The sequence below is a fragment of the Amblyraja radiata genome, chromosome 25 (assembly GCF_010909765.2).
Source record: "Amblyraja radiata isolate CabotCenter1 chromosome 25, sAmbRad1.1.pri, whole genome shotgun sequence".
Classification (NCBI taxonomy): domain Eukaryota; kingdom Metazoa; phylum Chordata; class Chondrichthyes; order Rajiformes; family Rajidae; genus Amblyraja; species Amblyraja radiata.
In genome coordinates this window covers 13,737,808-13,765,637 of record NC_045980.1, presented here as the reverse complement: position 1 = coordinate 13,765,637, position 27,830 = coordinate 13,737,808, and the positions used below count along the sequence as shown (strand labels likewise).

Sequence of the window (27,830 nt, the reverse complement as noted above, 5' to 3'; positions counted from 1 at the left end):
ATGTAAAATGCATTCTAAATTGTTAAAATGGTAGAACTCCACTTTTGCAGGTGTTAGATTCCTGGTACCAGGAGGGAAAACCTAAAATGACCGGTTAAGCAATACTTCCCTTTTCGTGTCAAGTTTCATTCTCTGTTCCTTAATGCATTATATTCTTAAGGACATAATCTGTTTTCTTCCTCTTTTCAAAATTAGTGCTTTAGAAACTAGTTTGCAACTGCATGAGTCGTATCATAGTTTGTACTTGTGGCTCGGATAGTTCATCTTGTGATCTTGGATGATTGATTTGATTGGCCTTCAATGTAACTGACAGTAACCGTACTTTGCTAACACGCATATAAGGTTTGTGTGTCCTGCCTGAGTCTTGACCAGTCCTCATTAGATGCTTATTGGATGGAGATTTCAATAAAGGTTGCAGATTGTAATCTTGATCTCACTTCCCCACTGCAAGCCTAATTCTACTGCCCTTATTGCTTGGATCATTTCCTTGTGAAGTCAGATTTGAAAGATTATGGCTCTTTTCCAGCATACTATTTGCTGAATCTGTCAATATTGAAAGTTAATTTCCGATGCTAATTCTGCATTTAAAAATAAAATCCTCTTGTAAGGAGTCTTGTATTTAACCGGACTTCTCAGCCTGAAGAAGGGTCTCGATCCGAAATGTCACCTATTCTTTCTCTCCAGAGATGCTGCCTGACCCGCTGAGTTACTCCAGCATTTTGTGTCTATCTTCGTTTTACTTGACCAAACCACTTTTAGAACAGTAGTCTACTTTGGTGAAAGTACAATGTAGGGTGACGTTTTATGTTCATTAGTCAAGAAGCAAGCTTGTTTAATTGCCACATGTACTGGCAACAGAGTAATGACATTCTTACTTGCAGCAGTATAACCGACCTGTAAACACAATACTCATAGATAACCTAAAGGGCACAGTAAGTATCTTATGACAGAAAATGCTGGAGTAACTCAGCTAGTCAGGCAACATCTCTGGTGAAAAGGAACAGGTGACGTTTGAGGTTGGAACCCTTCAGTTTGAGACGTCACCTATTCCTTTTCTCCAGAGGTGCTGCCTGACCCACTGAGTTACTCCAGCATTTTGTGTTTATCTTTGGTTTCCTGCACAATAAGTATTTAATGTTGTGGTTGTAAATGAATATGCTAGTCACTCAAAAAAACACCAAGAACATGAAGTGAATCTAGTTTTAATGAAGTTGTTTGACATGTTGAAATGGTTAAGCCTCCCTGGATAACACCACTTCCTCGGAATAGTGCTGCAGGATTATTTCTGCATAACTTATTATTGTAAGGACTTGTCTGAAAGATGACATCGCCAGTGTTACACCTGAAGCATCAATCTAATTTATGTGCTCGAGTTTCTGGAGTGAACTCAGCTATCATCTGAGCCCTGAAATGTTCTCTAATGTTAGTTTGTATACTTTTTTTTAACAAGAACTATTACTTTCCCCCCACTTTTCTTGCTTCAGGATGCAACAGGGAATTGTACGAAGGTCATATGAGATGTGTGATAAAATGCAGGGCCTTTAGTGATTAACACTGAAATTTTCAGCACAGTATATTTTGGCTTGTTGTCAATCACAAATAAATTGCACCATGCTTTGAATACATTTTTTTGCACTTCAATTTATTTATTTCAGTTGTAGACAGCAGTCAATTGATTAAACCTTGACCTATACTCGCCATGGTAGAAATCAATTTCTTGATCACTATGGTAAAAATCAAATCAATCAAAAGCAATGAGGCAAGTTCTAGGCTGCAGGAAGGCATCAATGATTTGATCAGTTTGGCAGAAAAATTGCAAATGGAATTGGATCTAAAGTGTGAAGTAATGCATTTGCAAAGGAAAAGAACAAAATAAATGGCAGAATGTTGAGCAATGTAAAAAAAATAATCGGTCCTCGCAGTACATGTCCAGAGATCCTTGTAGGAGCAGGATAGGTCAATCGATTATTAAAAAATGAGTGCTTTCCTTTGTTAACTGAAGCCTAGAATATAAAAGTAAGGAAATGAAGTTAGTATTGGTTACACCACTCTTTAGCATACGGATAGTGAAGGCTTGTTAATCATAACTGATCTGTCTGAAGGATGTGGAAATAGAGGCTAACAAGTGAAGATGGATTGGCCAAACAGCTGTCCCTGAATTGCACTGAGTTCCATTAGTTTGCCAGTACAATGGAAATGTTCTTCACCCTGTCAACCAAAAAGAATGCAAGGAGCAGCTTTTATAACAATGTTGTTCACACTCTCAGCCAAGTGGTATGCACAAAGTAGCTTTTATAACCTTTCATAAGCCTTGCATTTTATCAATCAAGAGGAGCATTCTTCCCAAATTCGAGTCTCCGCAGCAATTATTTGAATCTGCCCTTGTGATGGCATGCCAAGTTGTGAACTAAAAAAAACATAGGTCTGTAACGGACCTAATCTCTGCAGATTTGTGTCAAGTAAAACTGCAACAAGCTTACTGCTAGAGTAATCTACATGGCAAATTGGAAGCAGCCCGACTTGGATTGTTTCCATTTCTAAAACCAAGGTCACATATTATGGTTATCAAACCATAATATGTGTGCAATGGATACTTGGGCTTGTCGCTTGTTCATCGATGAGTCTAAAAATGAATGTTTGCTACACTGCTCTCCAACTGTACAAAATCACCCTCCAACAATGAAGTTTCACATGAGACTGGGAAACGAGCACTGGTTCTCATACCTTGGGAGCAACCTCTCAATGACGGCAGATATTGATGATGATAGGGATCAAGGGATCAAGACCTGAAAACCGGCATAGAGCTCATGGTCTACCCAGCAGCTGTGATCTCTACCATCCTTTATGCTTTTAAAACAATTGCCAGGATTATTTCAGCCATGGAGTTAATGAATGGTGGAGCAGGTTGAGAGGCTGAGTGGTATTCATGCTCCTTCGTTCTAATGTCCTTGTAATTGTGGGGGAATGGGGAACAAAATTTCTTAACATTGAGGGAGTCGGTGAGAAACTGCTGTAGTGAGGAGGTGCGCCGTTAAATGCAGAAGTCCAGAGCTTGCTGTCTGTTGGTTACCTGCTCTTCCACAGAGTGTGCTGTTTTTGCAGCTTTTCCAATGTCATTTTCAGAAATTAATGAAATAATGAGGTTGGGTTGACCCATGTTTACCGCTTTTCAAAAAGCAAACTTTTAAATAGAAAAACTATTCATTAACAGCCTATCTGGCTGTTCAAATTTATATTTGTGGATCATTTTTATTCTTCCAAAATAATATTTCAATTTTGTATTGTGGTACATATGTTTTTGCTAATGTTTGAATCCTCAGTACAGGTTCCATTGTTTCCTTGGCACTCTGTGATATGTTTAGAGCATTCACTAAAGTTTAGACTCTATCTTTTAACATGCTTGGTACCCTCCAGGTTGTACGTCATCAAACCCCCTGAAATTGGTATGATAAAGGGGAGAAATGCACACTGCAGAGATTGCCTGATCTTTGCTGTGCTATTTTCCTTTGGAAAAATCTGGGACTATTGCCCCAATTCCTAAAGATAGTTTAAAATAAAACGCAGCAGTATTGTACTTAGTTTTACATGGCAGCTATTGCTTTGATGCTGCAAGAACATGCCGTTTATTTCGAATATAAAAACAGAAAATGGAGAGAGAGCCATTAATGTTGGGTTCTTGACCTTTCATTCTGCTTTCGATTTCCAGCATCTGCAATATTTTTCTTTTCAACTCGTGCAACTCATTTTTGTTGAGTTGTGATGTGCGTGCCATTTAATTTCAATTCCAAATTCTCTTCGAGAAGTTTTTGGTGAGCTGGCACATTGAACTGTGGCTGTGTGTTTGATGAAGGTATTTCCACAATCCAGTTGGATAGGAAGTCCTGCAAGATTTTGACTCTTGTCTTCGTACAGGTTACCTGGCAGGACTGTTGAAATCCTGTGATTTATTGGGCCTCAGGGAGACATCAGCTGCAATAAGTTTGAGAATTCAATTACCTGAGACGTACAACCTATAACCAATGGAGCAAGGTGGTCAGTGAGCAACAGAGCTGCTTTGTCTTGGCAGCTTGCAGTTGTGATCATCGTCTTGGTCTCTTCTCATGTTGGCCACGGTGTTAAACCAGGACTCTCAAAGGATCCACCTCAAAGCTCATGCCCTACTTTCAGAATTTTCTATGTGCAGTCTACCTCGATGATTGTTTTTTTTTAGGGCAGTGAATCAATCATTACTTTAGATACAAGACTCGACGCACCCATCCAGTTTTAGGAGGACAGGCAGCAAAGTGGCCTTGCTCCAGAAACCTGTCACAGTTGTTTATCGTGTTGTTTAGACCCGTTAATCAAAAAGCCTGAAGTGCATCATCCCCGTTGTTTCGGTTCTATTCTGTACACACCTTTTTCAGGCAGTTTGCAGCTGTGGATATCTTTTTGCCACTTAAATTTGTCAATGTCCTTGCAACAGAGATTATCCATGTAAAAGGTTTCAATCTGTAACTTCAATGGCCGTGTGGACATAGTTTAAAAAGTTGACCAGCATAAATTGTAACCCAGTGTTGAAGCTGCTGAAGGGGTACTGGTCTCCTTACATGTTTGACTTTCCACCAGTCTCTCATGTTCTTCGATTACAAACCCTTTTCACTCTTTTCTGCCATATTATTTCTTATAGGTCCATGACTTTAACCCATCAATATTGAAATCATGGCCATCTAATTCCAAGCCAAGCTGATGTGTGACTTGGAGAGGAACAAGCGGGTGGTTTCATTTCCATATGTCTGCTGCCTTTTCTTGTGGGTAGTAGAAATAGCATGTTTGGGAAATGGTTATAGAGTTGCCAAAGGAGGTGGTTGTGGCAGGTACTATTACAGCATTTAATTTAAGTGGCAAAAGAATTTCCACAGCTGCAAACTACCCAAAAAAGGCTTGTGCAAAATAGAATTGAAAACAGAAGGGGGATGATACACTTAGATGATACACTTAGATGGATTTACATGGATAGGAACGATTTAGGCCGAAGGGCTTGTTTCCATGCCATGTGACTCTTGAAAGCTATAATTCGCCACTGCGATTACTGCAATCTCCCGCAGTGGCCTCAGTGCAGGAAGGAAGTGGAGTAGAGTCATAGAGTGATACAGTGTGGAATCAGGCGGTTCAGCCCAACTTGTCCCAGCTACACTAGTCCCACCTGCCTGCGCTTGGTCCATATCCCTTCAAACTGTCCTATCCATGTACCTGTCTAACTGTTTCTTAAACATTGGGATAGTCCCAGCATCAAGTACCTCTTCCAGACTGAACACAATACTCCAAATGCGGTCTCACCAACGTCTTGTTCAACTGCAACATGACCTCCCAACTAGCGAAGTAGAGGAGGAAGTGCAGAGGATTCCAGTCGAGTACTCTATTCTGGATCATGTGGCGCTCCTTGAATGTTGCTGGAGTTGTACATGCAAAGTGAATGCAAAATATTCACTTATTCCTCTGATTTTACCTTGAAGAGTGAGTCAATGATGAGGAGCTCATCATGTAATTCCCAGCCTCTGAATTGCCTATAGTCCCAGTTTAACTTGCTGATCTACTTAGGTTTTCAGCCAGTGTAACTACCAGTATACCCGAGGAGTTCCAGGATGGATATCCTGGGGTTGAGCAGTTTAATTTTCAAAAGCATCCATCTTTACTCTCCCTGAGTTAGCATTTCCCCCACTCATTTTCATGCTTTTTCCTGCTCTTTGTGCCACTAATGTAATCAAATGCTTTCTTGGTGCTACTCATCTCTTGCCTTGTGGATTTGGTTATTTTTATTTCAACATTCACAACGGAGCCAAGCAGTTCTGGCATGCCTACACTGAATCGCTAAACAGGTTATTGTCGATTGTCGATGCCATCAGCTATCACTTTATGATTGAAATCAGACTAATAGAGTGGTAATTATCAGGTTGCATTTGCAATGTTTTTGTACATTAACTATCAGGATAATTGATTACATTACTAGTACTCGAGCTAAGCTGTTCTCATACAGTTATAGCTGGAATGTTAGCACATGGAAGCAAGGACTTTAGATTGTCCATCCTTTACTGTATCCAGTATGGTCTTTTTATTGCTGTTACATAAAATGAATTGTATTGCCTGAAGATTGGCGTCTATGATGGTGGATAGGTTGAAAAGAAGTAAGATTAGATCGTCTAGATGACACCTTTGGTTTAAATGTCCTTGTGCTTGTGCCAGATTCTTCTACCATTGAGGATGTTCTTGGAACTACTGCCTCTTAATAGTCTAGTCAAGTCAATTTTATTTCTATAGCACATTTGAAAACAACTCTCGTTGACCAAAGTGCTTTACATTAGATGTTAAATGGTTCATTATCTATTGTTTTGATATAGCACAGTTAATTTTAAGCATGGATAATTAATTATTTCCTTTCTTTTGTAGTAAGGGTCTAACTCACATAATTTGCAATAAGTGGGAAGCTAATTTTGTTATTTGGTTATTCAATATTTCATTATGACATAGTTGGAGGCCATTTTGGCTCACTGAGTGCTTGCAAGCTCCCACTGAAATGAGATATGGTTGTGGATTGCCTCAACAATTTCACAATAGTTGCTGAGGATTTCTTGCCTGATATTTGTTAATCCTTTCAAGTGTTAACATCAACTGTGCAGTACAAACCTCAGTACAGACAGTAACAAACTCAAACTTAATTTGAGGATTATAAATACATTTTAAATACCTAGAAATATAATTCATCGGTAGTATCTATTGAATGATATATGTATTTTATGAACATTCCTATTTCTTAAATTGAAATAGTGCAGACTTTCATAAGGTGGCACAAGTGGAATTTTAATGGGTTAAATCATTTTTATGTTGCAGTATATTAAATAGAGATTAAGGGATCACAGATTTTAACCACATTATGGGTTAAAATCGAATTTGGACTTTGATGCAAAATGTAACACCTCAAATATAAATACAGGTGACTTCCACATTATTGTCTATTGGGTAACGGGTGTTCACCCTTGTAGAAGTCACAAATCACTACCCAAAAGTTTGAGATACAGAATAAAATATGCTCCTACAGAATATACTTGTGGGAAAAAATATATAAACACGTAATATATTTATTTTCAATTTGCAATTCTTGGCACTTGCTGGTGACGTGGCTTCGCGTTATGGAATATCATGAAATGTGTGTTTTTCAAGAAAATCAGCCCCCTGTACCGTGGGAGTTGCCTGTGTTCGTTCATCTCATGAGACTGTTTCAATGTTGACTGTGAAGACTACAATTTCATGTGCGGATTACAATGCAGTAAAACCTGGTGGTCTGGTGGGTGGACACAATGCTGGAGGAACTCAGTGGGTCAGGCAGCATCTCTGGAGAGAGAGAATAGATGACGATTTGGGTCGGAACGCTTCAGACTGAAAGTAGCGGTGGTGAGGGGAATAAACTGGAGGCAAGAAAAAGGCCAGAAAAAAATCAGGGCCAATCAGGATGACGTCAGGGAGGGTGGAGCCCATAATGGCCCATTGTTGGCTGGGGTAGGTTAACGAGAGATACAAGGATGGAACTGGTTGGATGATTGGGAGGGAGGTAGGGAGGGGAGGTACTGCAGGGGTCACTTGAAATTAGAGGAATCAACGTTCGTACCGCTGGGTCATAAGCTGCCCAAACCGCGTGGTCTGGAACTAGAGTCGGGGTACAGAGTGCGTGTACTGTATGTTTCCTACTTCCTTCAATCTCACCTGGTACATGGGAAGACATTATACTTATGTAAAGCACATTTTAAAAAAAAAGTGAGATAAAATATGTTTTTGTATTGATAGTAGTAATGTCCAATAGGCTAATCAATCTGGCACTACCAAAGTCCCAAGGCTGACAAGTTGTTAAGAGTTTTACCGCATACTGTTATTGTGCTGTTGATTTTCTAATTTTTAGTGCATTCAATTTCTGATTTATACTTGTCTACAGCTTCCAGCTGCCTGGTTCACCATGTTTGATGCAGTACTTATTCTGGTCCTGATCCCAGTGAAAGACAAAGTGGTGGATCCCGTGTTAAAGAGAAAAGGTTTGCTGCCTACATCCTTAATGCGAATCGCTGTCGGCATGTTTTTTGTCATGTGCTCTGCCGTGGCTGCTGGTAAGTCTACTATGTTTGAATATACCTTGATTGGAAATATTTCTTTGTTTAATGTGAGGCTAAACATCTGCCTTTCCCCTCGAGAGCTTTGCAACAAATTGGTCTTTCGTATCTCGTTTTGCTGCCGCTATGCATCACACAATGTCTACTTTGGTCAAGGAAGATGACTATAATCAGGGGTCGTCACTACATTTGAAATTTCTCCACTAAGATTTGTTTTATTATGCTAGCCTTTAATGAATATTCATTACACAGTGTCAAAAAAAAATTGGAAGATATTGAGGTGGAAGTTGACCTTTTTAAATATGTTTTCCTAACTTGTAGTCCATCAAAATTATGATAGGATGTTGAGCCACAGTGGCAAGCAACCTTTGCATCTGTCAATGAGATCTTTTGTTTTCACATGGTTGAATACTGTTCATTATTGGAGTAGTTATATCAGCTGAAAATCTAAATGTCACTGCCGTTAACATTAGTCTTTTGATACAATTTTACAGTGGTGTAACTAAAATGTGAAACATCTTGATAATCTTACCCGCTGTCCTAAACGATGGTGCAATTGACACCCGAGCTACTGCATCAAGTCAGATCTATTAAAGCAATGTCACGACCACAAGACGTGTCAAACGGAACAATTTACAGGTCATTTTTAAATGTCTCTTAATACAGAAACACTGTGCTCCTTGACTGGTTAATGTTTTATTGCGAGTTACAACTAATTTCCGGAACTATGTTGAAGACCTGCAAAACTAACATGGGGCAATAACAAATATAAAAGTAATCAAAAACAGGGTCTCTGGCGCTACAAGGCAGCAACTCTACCGCTGTGCCACCTAATAGTTAAGGACAATAACGGCCGATTCAAACCCTCAGCATTCATTTGTTACCTGATGAAATGGGAAATCTGATTATTAGTTATGGATTTCTAATTGAATTTCATGTGAAATCTGTTTGTGCCAGGAACTAAAGGAAACACAAGATGACCATCCTTGTTTACTTAGACTAAGATAGAAAAGATCTTAGCCAGGACTTATGGACAAACTGGTTGCATGTATGTTTGTTATTGGTTATTTTGTTTGCAGTTTGCACACATGACTGTTATATATTTCTCCTTGTTAGGAATACTGGAAGATCAGCGTTTGCATAGCCTCCAAAATGGCACAATTGAACAGCAAATTGGGGATGTGTGGTATAGCGCCGCGCCTTTATCAATATGGTGGCAGATTCCACAATACGTGATGATCGGGATTAGTGAAATATTTGCAAGTATAGCAGGTATGTGTGGGAACAACATGATTAGATATTCAGTTCATATAATTGCTATCTTGTACATTCTGATATTTAGGTTGAAGCTGAATATATCCTGAACCCATAAGGCTCTGAAACAACAAAAACAGCATGATGGCTTAATTAGTCCAGAAGATCAAGTGTTTGTGAATGCTCTGTCAAATAAGTTTGAATGCAAGACTTGGATTCATTTCTAGATGCCGTGGATGTTTATTTTACCCACTAAATTGAACTCTTCAAGTTTAAAAATGTGCATTACACTGAGGTTTGAGCAGAGTTGGAGCAACCAGATATTGTACGGTTATATATCAGCAGTTTACTGCTTTGTGTACTTATGTTGTGTACTAATTTATATTTGCTCTTCGGCCTCCTGACAGCCTACAGACTGGCTTTATTTTTTTTTAATCTGCCTTCTCAGGATACAACAACTTTTGAGCCAGTAAAGCAAATAGTATTAACATTGCTTTATTACAGAAAAAGGATTAACAGGAGTGGTGTGGCTGATCAGGCACCAGAAAGGAAATGTACTAATGGAGTCGAAGGCTGAAGCACTAAATGAGTGCTTGAGATCAGTCTTTATCAAGGGACAAGATGTGACTAGAGTCTCAGCAAAAAAATATGCCCATGAGATTCAGGATCAGATAGAGTGGGGGGTGAGAAAGGCTATCTGAATAAAATTGCATGCAATAGATTCTAGGTTTCTGTATAAATTGCAGAGGCCTTGGACATAATGTTTGAAACATCTGTAGATTTGGGGGTGGTGCCCAAGGACTAATGCTAAGGGGCTGGGAACATTGCAGATGCTATAACTTTCAGGAGGCTGGGGAAAGCCCTGTAACTTGGGGTGGCGCAGTGGTAGAGTTGCTGCCTTACAGCGCAGAGACCTGTGTTCGATCCTGACTCTGGGTGCTATCTGTACGGAGTTTGTACATTCATCCTGTCACCACGTGGGTTTTCTCTGGCTGCCTCAGTTTCTTCCCACATTTCAAAGACATGCAGGTTTGTAGGTTAATTGGCCTCTGTAAGTTGTCTCTACTGGAGTAAGTTAGATACATGGGTTTAAAGGCAAACTTTACCTACCTTGACAGTAGATTGATGAAACTTAATGAAAGGATCATGGAGGGAAATATGGTTGCAGTGTGTATGGGCTTCCTAAATGCATTTGGTAAAATACGTCATTATCAGCTTGTCGTCAGAATTGAAGACCAAAAAAAAGATTAACAAGAAGAATAATAGAGCCAAGATAGACACAAAATGCTGGAGCTATTCAGCGGGACAGGCAGCATCTCTGGAGAGAAGGAATGAGTGACGTTTCGGGTCGAGACCCTTCTTCAGACTGATCAGTCTGATGAAGGGTCTCGACCTGAAACGTCACCCATTCCTGTCCTGAGTTATTCCAGCATTTTGTGTCTATCTTCGATATAAACCAGCATCTGCAGTTTCTTCTGCATAATAAAAGAGCCAGATTTGTTTTGGTAATAGTTTCAATAATAGGACCACTGCTTTTCTGCAATAATGACTTGAATTGGGTGTACAGGGCACCGTTTCCGATTTTGCAGGCAGCACGGAGCCTGCAAAATTTAGTCATCTATGAGGAGGATTGCATCGTCGTGGAGAAAGCTGGATGAATAAGTGGCAGATCAAATCTAATTTAAGAAATGTGAAGCATAACATTTTGGAAGGAAAACTGAGAAATGGTATTATGAATTGTAAGTCCCAATTCTACACAACTGGCTAGTTTAGATGCACAGCTTGCTGAAGGTGGCATGTTGAAAACATGGTTTAAAAAAAGCAGACCGTATCCTGAGCTTTCTAAGAAAAGCATAGAGTGCAAGAGAAAGAACATCACAATCAAACACAACTGGAGTATTGTGATCTTCAGCAAAGATGCAAAAGCTTTAGAGAGAGTGCAGAAGAGATCTACCATGAAGACAGTCTATTTACATGTGATAGGTGGACGTATAGAGACAAAAGGAACTGCAGAGGCTGGTCAGTCTGAAAAAGGATCTCAATCCATGTCCTCCAGAGATGCTGCCTGACCCGAGTTACTCTTGCACTTTGTTTTTTTTAATAGAAAGTAGAAGTTATTTTCTTTGAAACAGGAGGTTGCCGAAGCGATATAAGTGAAATGTTTAAAATCGTAGATGTTGAGTATAGATGGAGCGGATAAAGATGAATTGTTCTCACTGTTGGAAAGGTCGAGGACCAGGGGACAGAGAATGAAGGAGATTGGCAAAAGAACCAAACGTGAAGAGGAAATGTGATTTCACTCCGTTCTGAAACACAATGTCGGACTTTGTAGTAGACTGAGATTGCTTCAAAGTGAGTGGGATTTGAAGAGAAGAATTTGCAGGGCAAGGTGGATGAGACTAGCTGGATTGCTGTTCCAGTGAGCAAGTAGGCATTTGATGGGGCAGATTGATGCCTCCATGATGTAACAATTCTGTGATTCTCTTGACTATTAAAGTGGAATGTATCAATAAAATGTTAACTTCTACAATCCTCTTAATAGAAAGATAATTTGGAAGGCTTAAATCTGTCCCTATCCCCTTGGGGAAAATATGACTGTTTAAATGGAAATAAATTACTAGGCTCACCCTCCAGTGAACGTTATTGAAATCCTGCTGATAGTAATGTTTGTCAACGCTACATGTTATTTGACTTAGAATTGTGTAGTGTCTCTTTTTTTCATTCAAATGCTGCTACATTTACATAAGCCTGCAGCATGAAATTACAGGCGGGGGGGGGGGGGGGGGGGGGGGGGGGGGGGGTCATACATTTTTACGTCTGAATTTGATTTCTGTATGATTCATGTATTTCACTGCTGCAAAAGGAGCATCTATCAAATCATCAGCTATTTTATCTTGTCCTAATAGAATCTAACTAGTGCCTTTTCAAAGGCAGGCCAGTGTTAATTTTTTTTTCTTTTCTCTCTGATACTTTAATATTTAAAGATGCTGCCAGACCCGCTGAGTTACTCCAGCATTTTGTGTTTATCTATGGTGTAAACCAGCATCTGCAGTTCCTTCCTATACAATTTTATAGACCTGCTCCAAGTAAACAAAAGCCAGGCTCTCCAGTGTGCCTTCAGTAGTGAAATGCTCTATCCCTAGGTAATATCCTGGTGAAGCTTCTGTGTGCCACCTCCTGTGCAAACATGTCCTCTGCTGGGTGTGGCCTACCAATGTTTTGTGAAGTTGTTCCACAGCCTCCCTGCTTTCATATGTTTCTCCCTGTTAAGTAATGCTAGTGTTCCGCCCACTGCTTTTTACCACTTACCTACCCTGTGCTGCTACACTCAGAGATCTTTGGACTTGTGAGGTTCTCAACAGCCATGTGTTCATGCATACTACATCAGCTTTACTTCCCTCGCCAATTAAATTGGCTAGGCAGAAGTTTGTTACAGGATAACAAACTATGCTGACTATCTTTGACTAATCCCTGCCTTTCCGAGTGCAGATTAACACCGTATCATGGATTTATTTCCATTAATAATTCCTGTATCACTGACGTTAGATTCAATGGCTTGTAGGCTTATCTCTGCTGCATCTATTGAAGAAGGGTGCCATGTTTGCTGTCATTTACTTTACTTCAGAGATACAGCATGGAAACTGGCCTGTCAGCCCAGCGAGTCCATGCTGACCAACGATCACCCTGTACATTAGCACTATCCTACACACTAGTGGCAATTAAAAATTTTACAGAAGCCAATTAACCTACAAACCTGTACGCCTTTGAAGTGTGGGAGGAATCTAGAGCACCCAGAGAAAATCCACGCAGTCACAGGGAGAACGTGCAAACTCCATACAGACAGCACCCATAGTCAGGATTGAACCTAGGTTTCTGGCGTGTAATACAGCAACCCTGCCGCTGTGCCACCTCTGTACCGTCCTCTAATTATCTGGCACTCGCCATTTAAAAATATCTGTCTGGGCCACATCAATCTTCTACCTTGCCTTTGATAGCAGTTTGGAATACATTTCATCATGGCCCATTGATTATGTCCACCTTTTAACCTGTTAGGATACCTCGTACTATCTCCTTTTTAATGTTAGTATGTTCTAAAAGTTCACTGTCTCCCTCTCAGAAATCTCCACAACAATATCTTTCAAAATAAATGCATGTGAAAAGTATTATTTTAAGACCGCATGCATTTCACACTTTGCCACTGTGGTCCCTGATGGACTTTACTCTCTGGTGGACTTATCCACAGAGCTTGGTAGGCCTATAGTAAACGACTAGCAAAGTAAACACCCATTTTTGTTCTTGCCTTCCACCCAAATGGCCTAATTTGATGAACCTTCTAAGATACCCTCATTACTGTAGCAACGGACTTCTTAATTTATATTGCAATGCCAACTCTTATATTCCAACCCCAACATCCTTGCAAGCTTTTGATCATTGGCTGCTGAGTTGCCAGTCCTGCTTTTTCTTCACCCTTGTCTCTGTGGGGTTTTTAGCCTGTGTCAGTGAGCTATAAAATCAGCTTGCACATTTGCTGATGGTAGATGCCTGCAGGCATCAGAGTTGCCTGTCATTGTCACTGAAAATCCTTGGAATATGGTCTCAACTTTGAAGTACACTTTGCAAGGAAGCCAGAGCCACCGAACAGCAGAGCCATGCTGGGGAAGTGAATGTACACCTGCACTGTCTGGCTGCACCCTTTCTCGGAAATTGTGCCTACGCATCCATTCTGATGTACTAAATAGCCCCAAGACATTGTGAGCAGTGTTTGTATAATGCAGACAGATCGGTGCTCCAATCTCTTGATGAAAGCCTGCTGCAGGCAATGACACTTGCAGAATGGAACTGCACAAACAGCTCATTGATCATTCAGCAGGCAAGCACAATGGGGAAGCAAAGAATGTATGTCGGAGTGAGGGCACTTTACTTCTGGGATGGTTGGTGACTCAGTCTAGCATTTGCTTGTTTTATTGGGATTTTAAAGTGGAGGGCATGACTGCACATTTTTTCCCAAGTTTTAGTTGTTAATGGAGGAATGAGTATACTGCATATCGAAGACCTTGCTACATTTGTAAATAACAGAGGAATTAATATCTGCACTCCGGTGAATTGCACTCTGAAAAAGTTGGCCAAATTTCCTGATGGGCAGGACTTAACTAGAAATGGCCACAAATGTGTTAACGCAGATACAAAATGGTATTGCACATCACTCCAAGAGGTTGAGCACGTGGACTGGGCGCGGCCAGCAGCGGTGGAGCAGTGGCGGAGGACATCAACGGCTACGCTTAGCCAGGCCGATCCTGCAACGCCGCCAGGACAACTGACCTTCATGGTCAGATCAAGATCCCTGCACTTACAGCAACTGGGACTTGAAAATGGTGCCAAACTGGCCACTTTGCATATTGTCTCACTGTAGTGCTACTATACACTTGTGCTGTATCTGAGATGCTTATTTAATATGTATCTAAGTGCTTTGTATAGTGATACTTGTACTGAACTGTATACAAAATGAATTTCACTGGCCCTCAGTACATGTGCCAAATATTGCCATACATAGGTCAAGTTCTAATTTTGATCTACACTATCATTTTAGCAGACTTTTAGGTAATTTTATTTACTGTATCATCATCGTAAATGTATTTATAACAAGAATGCACTTCAAAATTTAAATATAGCCGGTCTTTGTATATTTTTTCAAATAGTAATTTGTGGATTGGGGGCTTGCAATGAAAAATGCCCTGCTTGAAAATTTATTCAAAGCCGGAAAATGATTTCTGCAAAACAAAGATTAATCTATATTCTGCTCAACGCTCTCTTACATGGAGACATTAAGTAACATATGAAATGTTCGTCTTTCTGTTTTTTCAGGGCTGGAGTTTGCCTATTCAGCTGCGCCTAAATCTATGCAAAGTGCCATCATGGGTCTATTCTTTTTCTTTACTGGTGTTGGCTCCTTTGTTGGTTCAGGACTTCTAGCCCTGGTATCAGTGGACGGAATAGGTTGGATGAATTGCAAAAGTGACTTTGGTGAGTAAACACAGCTCAATGTAGATAGTAGTGCTGCAGCTACACAGCTCCAGCAACCTGGTTCAATTCTGATCCTCCATGGCTAAGTTTGTGGAGTTTGCATGTTCTTCTGGAGACCACATCAGATTCCTCTGAATACTCATGTTTCCTTCTACATACTGATAATTTTCCAAAACTCCCTGGAGGCAGGAACGGTCCCAGTGGATTGGAAAATGGCCAATGTAACACCTATATTTAAAAAAGGAAGTAAACAGAAGGCGGGTAACTATAGACCGGTTAGTCTAACATCGGTGGTGGGTAAAATGTTGGAGACAATTATTAAAGAAACGCTAACGGGCCACTTGGATAAACATGACTTCATCAGACAGAACCAGCATGGTTTTGTGAAGGGGAAATCGTGTTTAACGAATCTGCTCGAATTCTTTGAGGAAGTAACAACTCGGGTGGATAAAGGGGAACCGGTGGATGTGGTATACTTGGACTTCCAAAAGGCTTTTGACAAGGTGCCACATAAGAGACTATTGCTAAAAATGAAAAATTATGGGATTGGGGGTAATATATTAGCATGGGTAGAGGATTGGCTAACGAATAGGAAGCAGAGAGTGGGGATAAATGGTTCATACTCGGGATGGCAACCGGTAACTAGCGGGGTTCCGCAAGGGTCGGTGCTGGGACCCCAGTTGTTCACGATTTATATAAATGATTTGGAGGAGGGAACCAAGTGTAATATATCAAAATTTGCGGACGATACGAAAATGGGAGGGAAAGTAGGGGATGAGGAGGATAGGAAGAGTCTGCAAAAGGATATAGATAAGCTAGGTGAGTGGGCAACAACTTGGCAGATGAAATTTAATACTAATAAATGTGAAGTCATTCACTTTGGGGAAAAAAATGATAGGGCAAGTTATTTTCTAAATGAGGAGGAGCTGCGTTGTAATGCAACGCAAAGGGATCTAGGGGTATTAGTACATGAATCACTAAAAGTCAGTATGCAGGTGCAGCAAGCAATCAAGAAGGCCAATGGAGTTTTGGCCTTTATTGCTAGGGGGATTGAGTATAAAAACACGGAGGTCTTGCTGCAGCTGTACACGGTATTGGTGAGACCACATTTGGAATACTGTGTACAGTTCTGGGGTCCATACTTAAGAAAGGATGTACTAGCCCTGGAGGCAGTGCAGCGAAGGTTTACAAGATTAATTCCTGCAATGAGGGGATTGACATATGAGGAAAGGTTAAGTAAGCTGGGACTCTACTCTTTGGAGTTTAGAAGAATGAGAGGCGATCTCATTGAAACGTATAGGATCGTGAGGGGCCTTGATCGGGTGGATGCACCGAGGATGTTCCCAATGATCGGGGAGGCTAGAACTAGGGGACATAGTTGCAGAGTGAGGGGGGGCTCTTTTAAAACTGAGATGAGGAAGAACTTCTTCACCCAGAGAGTGGTTAGTTTGTGGAATTCACTGCCCCAGGGAGCAGTGGAAGCAGAAACGTTAAATATATTTAAGTCGAAAATAGATGGTTTTTTAGCTGCCAAGGGGATAAGGGGCTACGGGGAGAGGGCAGGGATATGGACCTAGGTATGGTTAGTATAGTAGACCTGAGTGATCTCCTGGACAAATGTCGATCGCCTGGATTGGGGTCGGAGAGGAATTTCCCGGATTTTTTTCCCGAATTGGACCTGGGTTTTTATCCGGTTTTTTGCCTCCCCCAGGAGATCACGCGGTTCTTGGGGTGGAGAGGGGTGATAGCGGTATAAAGGGGAGGGTAGTGTCTTGTGTTCTGTGTCTTGTGTCTACTGTTTGTGGGTAAGTGTGTCTGTTTGGTGTTCAGCCATGAGTGAATGGCGGTGCGGGCTCGACGGACCTGGTGGTCTACTCTCGCACCTACTTTCTATGATTCTATGATTCTATCTGTTAATTGGCCATTGTGAGTTGCTCCTATGATGTAGGTGAATGGAAAAAAAATCTGTGGGGAGTTGAAGGGAGTGTGGGAAGAATAGGCTACATGGAAATTTGTTGGATGGGAGAATGGGATCACTCTGATCTGGAATGGACTTAACAGGTCTTTTTCCACACAAAGGGTAGTGGTTGTATGGAACGAGCTGCCAGAGGAGGTAGTTAAGGCAGGTACTATCACAACACGCAGGTAGGTACATGGAGAGCTATCGTTCAAACACGGGCAGATGGGATAGTGTAGATGGGATATGTTGGCTGATGTGTGCAAGTGAAGGCCTTGTTTCCACATTGTATGACTATGACAAATGGCCTCCTTTTATGTTATAAGACATGGTAATCAGTTCCATCATGTTTTCAGGAAATACAAAGGCTGAGAGAAGATATTAAAGCAATCCCTGGTTCAAACAATTTACCAAATTTTAAAAGACATGGAAGCTGAATTAATGAACTTTATTTTCACATTTATTTTCATAAAAGTTTCCCAACATCTCTCTTTTAATGGCGCCATTTGATTCTTTTCATCCATCTCAGAGAGTAGTTCTGATCTCTGTGTAGCTTTAGATCCAAAATTTTCACCTGGTATTTTATTGTATTGCATTAACAGCCTGAAGTAATAAATGCTAAAAAAAAAAAAACCGGGATTTGCATAGGGATTTTGTTAAGTTCCGTGCAGGTAATGCATTCGGATTAATGTCTCAAATCAAATAAACTCAAAATCAAATCAAATTTAATCAAATAAATTGGCAATACTTTACATTGGGTTTTTTTGCCTCCCCCCCCCCCCCCCCCCCCACTGTCATCTCTCTCACTATCGTGTGTAAAAACCTCACCCATCCGCATCCTCGCCTCGCCTGAAACTGACGCAGAAATGCTGATTTGCGCCCCCCCTATCCCTTTTTTTTTTTTAGCCATGATCATATCCTCAACTTTTTTTCCCCTCTCTCAGTATTATTTTCACCAGGCTCTGGAGCTCTGGAAAGTTGAACTAATCCAAATCACTACCTGACAATTTTTCTTCTCAAGCAATATCTCAAACCACAGCAAAAACAGCAGCAATGCAATTTATGTTATGAAATTATTTTCAAAGTTGTGCCTTGGGAATAATGAAACGCTTGAGGGTATCTTTCCCAGTGCTCGAAAATATTGAAGAACATAACCCCAATTTCAATAATAATGTAAATAAATCCAGATAAAAGCTGAATTGGAATGAAAAAAAATGTACTTGTTCGCTTTGAAATAGACTGATGTTTATCAGACTCGCGTCACCTCAGAAGTAGCATAGTAATTAGTTTTCTATTTTTCCATTCAAAAAAAGGTCCAGGGCCAAAGTGTTTTTGTTTTTGTATCGTAAATACCTCTGAGCAACCATGATGTTTTTCTGCAGGGTTTTGCTTGTAGGCAGAAGCATTCATTATGTAGTAATACAATTTACAACTGCGTCATTCAACAGCTGACTTGGCAACTCATGATTTTGTTTTATTAAGCCATGAAAATGTTTAATTTTCAACGCTGCATGGGTTTGTTATAGAGATTTGTTTTGATGAGTTGTTTATACAAATTTGAATCACAGGACGGTACTCTACCTGTGATTTCAAAGATGGTGGCTTTCAAAAATGCTGCAGCACGATTATTACCTGATCTGATATCTCCAGCATTTTATGTTATTATGTCGTAGCACACCTTACCCCCTCCCCGCCATTTCTATCCCCACTTAACTCCCTTATCTGACAATCTTGACTGCAACAGTGCTTGTTGCAGTCAAAAGGTCCTATTAATAGACATTCAGAGATGCTTCTAAACAATTTAAGTATATTTAAATAGATGAAGCAAAAATCTCCTTGCAACATATTCAAGTAATTCAAATTATTTGAACACATTTAGTAAAATTTTTTTTTAAATCCGACTTGTACTTGAGTTTCTTTGCATCTGAAACAGCATTCGAATAAACGGGGATCTCTGGCATTTATGTGACATAGCAAGAATCTCTGATGATTCTTGATAGTTCAGGTGTCAGAGGTTATTGGGAGAAGGCAGGAGAATGGGTTTAGGAGGGAGAGATCGATCAGGCATGATTGAATGGCGGAATAGACTTGATGGGCCAAATGGCCTAATTCTACTCCTATTCCTTATGACCTTGTATAGCTGAGGGATCAGGCGCAGATTGAATCTGGCTCTTCAGCTTGTGTGTCTGAACTCAGTGCTTAGTAAAGCAGTGGAACGGGAGATCACACCAGCATCTAACTTCTGCCTCATTCCTCGCCGCCATGTTGCACAGTGGCTGCGGTTAGACCTGCAAACTAGTGAGCACCATGATGCAGCCCATTCTAACTGCTTCTGCATCACAGATGACTTAAAGAGATGGTCAGGCTGTATCAGGTGTTGGATTAGAGCACGTCTGTTGCCTTCCACCATGCCTTTTGCATCTTTGAATATGTTGCCCCAGCATTGACTGACAGCGGTAAAGAAGCCGTGCTCGCTACTCACCTCGTAGAAAACCATCAACAAAGATCCTATGATCTCTGGCATGGAATTCTCCTTTTCCAACATGGATTGATGGAATCCCTGGGGTCCAACAACAAGATTGGCTGAGCAATATGTCAAAGCAGTAAGCAAAAAGCTTACAATTTTAAATAATATTTTAATATGTTACACACGGCACTAAATCAATATTTAAACGAGCATGTGATTGAACTGGAAGTTGAAATACCATGACAAGTGAAGAAATCAATGCCTTTAGTATTTGAGACAATTGTACTAAACGACCAATACATTTTTTTATTTTTATTTTAATTGACTCTGCAGTAATTATTTCTTAGGATGCCATTTTAAAACTGTTGGACCTTGCGCAACAAAGCATAAGATGCTCTTCATGTTTTAAACAGGACGTGTTCATTTGTGTATAAAATAATGAGAGGAATAGAACAGGTAGACAGACGGACAGGGTCTCTTGCCCAGAGTATAGGAATCGAAGACGAGAGGACATAGGTTTGCGGTGAAGGGGAAAAGATTTAATAGGAATCTGAAGAGGTAACTTTTTCACACAAGTTGTTGGGTGTATGGAACGAGCTGCTAGAGGAGGTGGTTGAGGCAGGGATTATCACAATGTTTAAGAAACAATTAGACGGGTAAGAGTCAAGAGAGTACATGGATAGGACTGGTTTAGAGGGATATGAGCCAAACGCAGACAGGTGGAACCAGTGTAGCTGGGACATGTTGGCCGGCGTGGGCAACTTTTTCCACGATGTATCACTCTATTAATAACCTTAATTGTATCAAGTGATTTCCCCTGGATTACAGTGAAGAAATCACCAAATTTGCTCTCCGTGGAAAAGCGCTGAATAACTGACAACAACTTGTTAAAAGACTGATTAAGCATGGAGCTTCTGAAGCTGCCAACGTTTTCACTAACAATAACGAGCACTGATGGTTTTCTCATCAAAATATAATCCAGTGTGTAATCAGATATAGTTATAAGATACAATATGCAATTTTACAATCCAATCAATGGCACTAAATTGCAAATCAATCAATTCAAGTCGGACTACTGCTGGTATTCCGAGCCTGTGTGCCACTGAATATGAAGAATCAAACAAGATCGATCTTGTATTTTAAACAGCAGTGTGTTGTTGATTGGGACTATTTACTCGTTGTTAGACTTAAATTGATATCCTTGAGGTAATTCATTCTGAGAAAACATGCATGTCTTCAGCGTTCTATGTAATTAGACTCTGTTACATGAGCTGAACAAGTTATTTTTGTTATTCTCCTTAAATCTAATGCCATGTTAATAGATACATCTGCTTCATGTTGCTCAAGTTTGCAGAAGAATCCCATTACACAAGCAATCCAATTTGTATGTTGTTTTCCACTTGAGACACAATATCTTAACATTTGAATTGTAGAAATGAATTATTGTTTATGATATTCTGTCTACTTTCAACAAAAACAGGAGTTGCTGTTATAAAAAGGTGGTGGCAATTTTGTGCTCACTTCACCACATCAGCATCATTCTGTAGTTTGCGGTGCCAGAACTAGTTTTGTACCCATAATGGTTATTAACTTGCTCCATCTTGTGTTCTTGCCTTAGGCCTGATAGTTATTGAGAAGTTATTCTTTCCCAATGCTGTGCTTAGAATTCTGCTTCTTCCCCCAGCTTCATGTTCTGGGCATGAAGAGAAGCCAATTTTCTGTAATGAAGTTGGACTCTGAAGTTTGGGTTCAAATGCTTTATCAGGGCTTGGAACACCCACAAGTTAGATCTATTATGTTTTCCTTTGAAATCCCAGCTGATCTCCTTGTCAAACCAAAATCATACTAAATGTATTTTACAAAATTCAATACATTACAGTGCACTCTGACACCTTAGTATTCGCTATATAATTTTTTTTTTTTAATCTGCAAGGTCTTTCTGGTTCTTTTGTCAATGACCGTCAATCTTTGTTGATATTTCAAGAAACTGCAGATGCTGACGTACAAAAAAAAGACACAAAATATTAGAATAACTCAGCAGGTTAGCCAGCATCTCTGGAGAATATGTGTAGATACAGCAAATGCAGACAGTGGTTTATAAAAAAAGACACAAAGTACTGGAGTAAATCAGCGGGTCAGAAGAGTCCCGACTCGAAACGTCGCTTGTCCATGTTCTCTGAGATGTTGCCTGACCCGCTGAGCTATGCCAGCATGTTGTCTTTTCTTCTCATTGTTTATTGTTTAGTATTTGACTCGCCTGTTAACGAGAATAATCTCTGTCTGAAAAAGGGCCCTCATCTGAAACGTCCCCAATCTATGTTCTCAGATGTTGCCTGACCCTCTGAATTACTCCAACCCGCTGTGTTTTGTAGTAGATTCCTGTGTTGGTAGTTCATTGGTTCTTCACTATTTCTCTCTATTGCATAGATTTTTCTACATCATTCAGATCTCTTATCAGCCCTCTGCTTCCCATGTTGACCAACTTCACTCCCTATCCCTGCTCGCCTACTTCGGGATTAGCATTTCACACACATTGCACACTTGCCTTATTGTAGTCTTTCACAGATCCTCCTTTCAGAACTTTGCTTGCCCACTCCACTCTCACTGATTCTCACAATGCTCATTGTGAAATCGGACTCCATCTCACAAAAAGATCAATTAGGAAGAACTCTTCCTATTTATATTTATTTGGTGCAGTCATGCATTTGTTTATATAAGAAAGCAAAATTCTGAGCAGTTTTTTTCTGTGCTGTTTGCATATGCCAAGCAAAGAAGTTATGCTTGCATTCTAAGTAATTTGTTATTAATTGCATCTTTAAACCATGATGCTGAAAGTGATTGGCATTCTAAGGGTCATTATATGTCCCTCTCTTGTCATTCTCTAAAAGAAAGGTGGTTCCATTCCAAAGTGTGTGCGCATTGCTGGTATTGTGTACCAGAAATATATAGCTTGCTGGATTTAATTGCATCATATTTCGTGATGTGAACAACTAGAGTTGATTTGTCAAATGGAGGAATAAAACAAGACTAATCTTAAATTTCTCAACATCAATAAAGCTATATCAGGAAATGTTAAATTATAACTTGACAATCCTTCACACTCCCTGCTTCAGACTTTGCATATTTTATTCTCATTACGGCATAATTTTGTTACAGTTCTAAATCTTAGTTCCCAGGTTTTAATGGGGTAGTTTATGTAATTTAGTTCAAGAGCAAATTGTCTTTCCGTACATTCTGCCTCTATCTCAATGTAGTTATTTAAAGCAATGGGCACTGCATTTTGATTTAAATGCATTGGTTATCACACTAAACATGATGGATGTCGAAGGGATTGTAATTCCCCACCTGTCTCAGTGGAAGTAAAGTGTATTTTTGAACCAGATGAATTATTTTATTTTGAAGTCCTGAAACTAGAAATACAGCTCTAAATGTTACCAGGGGCTTTCCGGATTCCCAATAAACTGATTTACAGAAATCTGACCACACAAATTCTCTCGTTCATTTTGAAAGCATTTTTCAAGCTAGTAATAACAAAATGTTTCAAGGTATTCATTGATAACTGGATACTGTAGATCAACCATTAATATAGTTGATCTACAGATACAGTATATATTCTATTTGTTTAATAATGGGTGGTGCAACTGTGATGATTCAATGACATGAAAGAATTATAGCAAGTATAGGTAGAGCGATATAAAGTGATTTATTATTGAAAGGGGATGTTTCTGACGTGTAGAATTCATCTTACTGACAGTCCCCAGGAATCGAACCCTTATGTAACCAGGGCACTGCCTGTATTCATTTTCAAGAAACATCCATCTTAAACAATCACTATTTCCATATGTCAACAACTTGGACATTGGATGCAATTGAACAGTATGCCTGGGTTTGTTCTGGCATTTTCCTACCTCCAGTTATCTTCCCCCCCCCCCCCCCCCCCCCCCCCCCGTCACCTATTCCTTTTCTCCAGAGAATGCTGCCTGACCTACTGAGTTACTCCAGCACTTTGTGTCAATCTTCAGTATAAACCAGCATCTGCTGTTCCTTCCTACACATTCCCACCCAAAACGTCATCTCTCCATGTTCTCCAGAGATGCTGCCTGACCCACTGGCTTACCCTAGCATGTTGTGTCCTTGAGTTTTATAGGGAGTAGGAAGCGAAACCCTGTAAGTTTCAGCTTGCACGCTTCAGTTTATTTGTCGAGCTGGAAGATGCAAGCGCTCCAGACCTCGGCTCCTGCTGCAAACCTCCCCACATTCCTGATCCCTGGTGTTCCTGCTCTTGACTCCAGCTACATGCACGTTTAGCCCTGCAGGCTGTAAATGTGCAGTTGATCAGGACTTAATGTACTAATGAGTGAGCCAGAAGCCAAGCCATTGAGATTTCCCATTCAGTTACTTGATTCTAGGGGTTTTACTATACATCATCAGAGGAGAATCATAGACATCTGGTTTAGATAATTTAAACTGATCTTAGAAATCTTTTTTTCGTTGCTCAGTATCTTAATTTGAATAAACTGAATTTTGTAAAGTTTAATTATTTTCTTTTCCTCCCACTACCCATCAGGTAATATCAACAAGTGCCACATGGATTACTATTTCTTCCTACTAGCAGCCATACAGTGTATGACCCTGATCATTTTTATTATTGTATCCGTGACATTTGATCGCCACAAAAACAAATCTGATTTTCTGTTCATCAATGGAAGAAGACAAAATGAAGAAGTCCGACATAATCAGGCCAGGAACTGAAAACGGGAACCGCTGCATGAGAAAATCAGTCACTATTGAGAAAGTACTTGTAACTCCTTCCTCTGGGTATGTAATGGATTGGGTGGTATCCTTAAGCTTGCCTATTGCAGAATGAAACTTTAAGGCTGAGGAGTTGCCTGAAAGAGCTGTCGGAGATAAGGCACACTACAAGTAAATGCTGGCAGGTAATGCAGATCGTTAAACCAAGCTGGTAACGTTCCTGTTAGTAGGGCAGCATATCTTTGAGTTCTACCTTCACTGCCTATGGCTACGGAAGGAAATCCAGAAGGCATATTGGAGTCTGGTGATGTTCCAGTGTGCATTACACACCCTGCAGTCTTTAAATTCAGACACCCAGTAACTTTTAGCAAATGTCGATACTAAGAGTATTTCATTGCAAAGAACTGGGTAGTTTTATTTCAAAGGTATCAAAGGTATTTTATTAGTCACATTCACATACACCCAGGTGTAGTGAAGTGAAATGCTTCTTGCTATTTTGCAGCACACAAAAAAAAAAATACTGACATAACACCAATAAGAGTCTTAAACACAAAGAACATCCCCCCACAATGGCTCCCACCATGAGGGAAGGCACAAAGTCCAGTCCCCAACCCCAGTTCACCCATAGTCGGGCCCATTGAGGCCTCCACAGTTGCCTCTACGGAGGCCCGATGTTCCAGGCCGTTCTCACCGGGTGATGTTTAGTGTTTAAGAAGGAACTGCAGATGCTGGAAAATCGAAGGTAGACAAAAGTGCTGGAGAAACTCAGCGGGTGCAGCAGCATCTATGGAGCGAAGGAAATAGGCACTGTTTCGGCCCGAAACGTTGCCTATTTCCTTCGCTCCATAGATGCTGCTGCACCCGCTGAGTTTCTCCAGCACTTTTGTCTACCTTGGTTTTATTTAGTCTCCTGCTTGTGTTATCAAGATGGTTTTTTAAATTTTATCTTCGTAAATATAAGTGCCAGTGATGTTCTTTTGAGTCCATTCGCCCCTTCAGGCATAAAGCAAATAAAATCTTAATTGCACCCCTCATTTCTACAAATCATGTTTACAACTGAAGCCATAGGATAATGCATCATGCCATTTACCAGTTGACTGATGAATAAATGAATAACTGGATTACATATTAAAAAGCAATGTAGCAAATGCAAGCTTATTATCATAACTTACCAAATGCACATATAACAGGTTTACATCTCGTCATTAGACAGCGGACTAACTTTTCTTATGTTGAATTGGGATTGTGTGCAGTGTTTTACCGACTGGCAAAAGCAATTGAACAATGTATTTTTTTTTCTTCGTTCTTAATCTTGTGTGTCTTTTAATTATTATTTTAACATGCATTGAACTGAAAGTGTCAGAGAATAATTTTGGCTAAAGTATAAAATTATACAGTGCCAAATAAACATTATTTGTTTCAAATGTACAAAGATGCTTATTTACAGATGTTGCAGAATATGATGAAAGGACAATCTCTGAATGTTTTTTTAATTTAAAGTAGTTTTTTGAAATACTGAACATATTGTATTCTTGGTGCAAATGTTTTTGATTTTACATGCTGTGAAATTTTAATTATCTGCACAACCACTGGAGACTTTCATTGCTTTAGGCAAAACCAGTGGACATTTCAATGTTTTTATTCATAGATGCTATTGTTGATCCAGCACAATAAATAGTTACCTTAAGTGGCTAGCATGGATCATGGCTCATGAAAATCTTCATTCTAATTGAGAGTAAAGGGAATCCAAAGGCATAAGGCAGGAAGTTATTGTGGTATCAGATGAAGATTTAAAATTTTGAGACTTCAGAGGAACCAAGAGCAACAACGGCACAGTGCCTTGCAGCACCAGAGACCTGGGTTCGATCCTAACTACGGGTACTGTCTGTACGGACTTTGTACGTTCTCCCTGTGACAGCAGGTGCTCTGGTTTCCTCCCACCACACTCGAGGCATACAGGTTTGTATGTTAATTGGCTTTGGTAAAATTGCCCCTAGTGTGTAGGATAGTGTTATTGTACAGGGTGATCACAGATGCCGTGGGTCAAAGGGCCTGTTTCTGTGCTGTTTCTCTAAACTAAATTAAACTAGACTCTTCAGATGTTGAACGTCTGCATCTTACACAAAGTCAAGTGTGTTAATTCAAAGGTGTTTGCCTTATCTGGTAGCCACAGGAAAAGTTGGCATTGAAGAATGCAGTGAGCTAAGGTCTAGATAAGGCCCTACCTAAATTGGGAGTTTGAGGAAATTGTGGGTTCTACAATATTAGTCCTCCACTGAATATTTTTGGTTAGAGCCATCAGTTCCAACAGCTGCCATGTTCACTCTTGCACACATGGGTTCTCCCTGTTATGGATGGCTGATCCAGGAAAGAGAGAGAAACAGCAGAGGGGCTCAAGGAGTGAATGCATACAGAGGCCCGTATCTGACCGCTCCTTTTGAGGCTTTGAGGAAGGCGGGCTGCCCTTACAATGAGAGAAAGCTGCAGCCTGGTGAGACCTGCTCCTGAGGCTCAATGAGATGAGTGTAGGATCAGAGGGAGAACGAACAGTGCATCCCTCTGGGACTTCTTAGTATCTCCACAGTTCTTGCTGAAACGAGGACTGAGGAACAACATCAGACACGGGATAACAATGACAGTATAAACTCATTCTGAACTATATAAGCACTTTTTTTAAATCATTTTTGAACAAGCTTTTTGAAATTATTGTTATTAATTAAAAAAACAATATTTTCCACAATTTTGTCTGTTTTTTTTACAACTTGATCACAATGTTTTGAAGCTTATCCTGCAGAAGATCAAGGTTGCTTGGTAGATTAGATTTAATGCTTTCCACAATCAACCTCTCAAAGCACTTCACGATGCTGGATGGTAGTTAAGGCTTTTCTTTGGCACTGGGATGATAGTGATCGTCTTGAAGCCGGTGGGTACCTCAGAACGGAGTAGGGAGAGATTAAAGATGTCCGTGAATCCTCTTGCTAGTTGGTCCGTGCAGTTTCTAAGGTTGCCACCAGGGACTCCATCCGGGTCAGTTGTTTTCCGCGGGTTCACCATCAGGAAGGCCGATCTAGCTTATGCAAAAGTGACCCTGGGAAAAGGCACACTTGAGTCTGATGGGACGGATGTTATCACACCATTGGCCTTCTGCTCAAAGTGAGCATGGAATGCATGGTTCATCAGCGACCATTATAGTTATAGTATTCAGACCTTGCCATATTCTGTGGGTGTCCGAATGGTTATACTGAGT

The 27,830-nt window shown here is 40.3% G+C and overlaps 1 protein-coding gene across 1 annotated transcript in view; it reads left to right on the top strand.

Annotated features, from left to right (window-relative positions):
* slc15a4 (solute carrier family 15 member 4) overlaps positions 1-24,997 on the top strand; it is a 38,571-nt gene extending 13,574 nt beyond the window's left edge. The window contains exons 5-8 of the mRNA XM_033043186.1: positions 7,961-8,129; positions 9,249-9,404; positions 15,249-15,407; positions 24,399-24,997. Coding sequence (XP_032899077.1) covers positions 7,961-8,129; positions 9,249-9,404; positions 15,249-15,407; positions 24,399-24,583 — 669 coding nt within the window. The 3' untranslated portion in view covers positions 24,584-24,997. The remainder of the gene's footprint in view (positions 1-7,960; positions 8,130-9,248; positions 9,405-15,248; positions 15,408-24,398) is intronic.
* Positions 24,998-27,830: the final 2,833 nt, after the last annotated feature.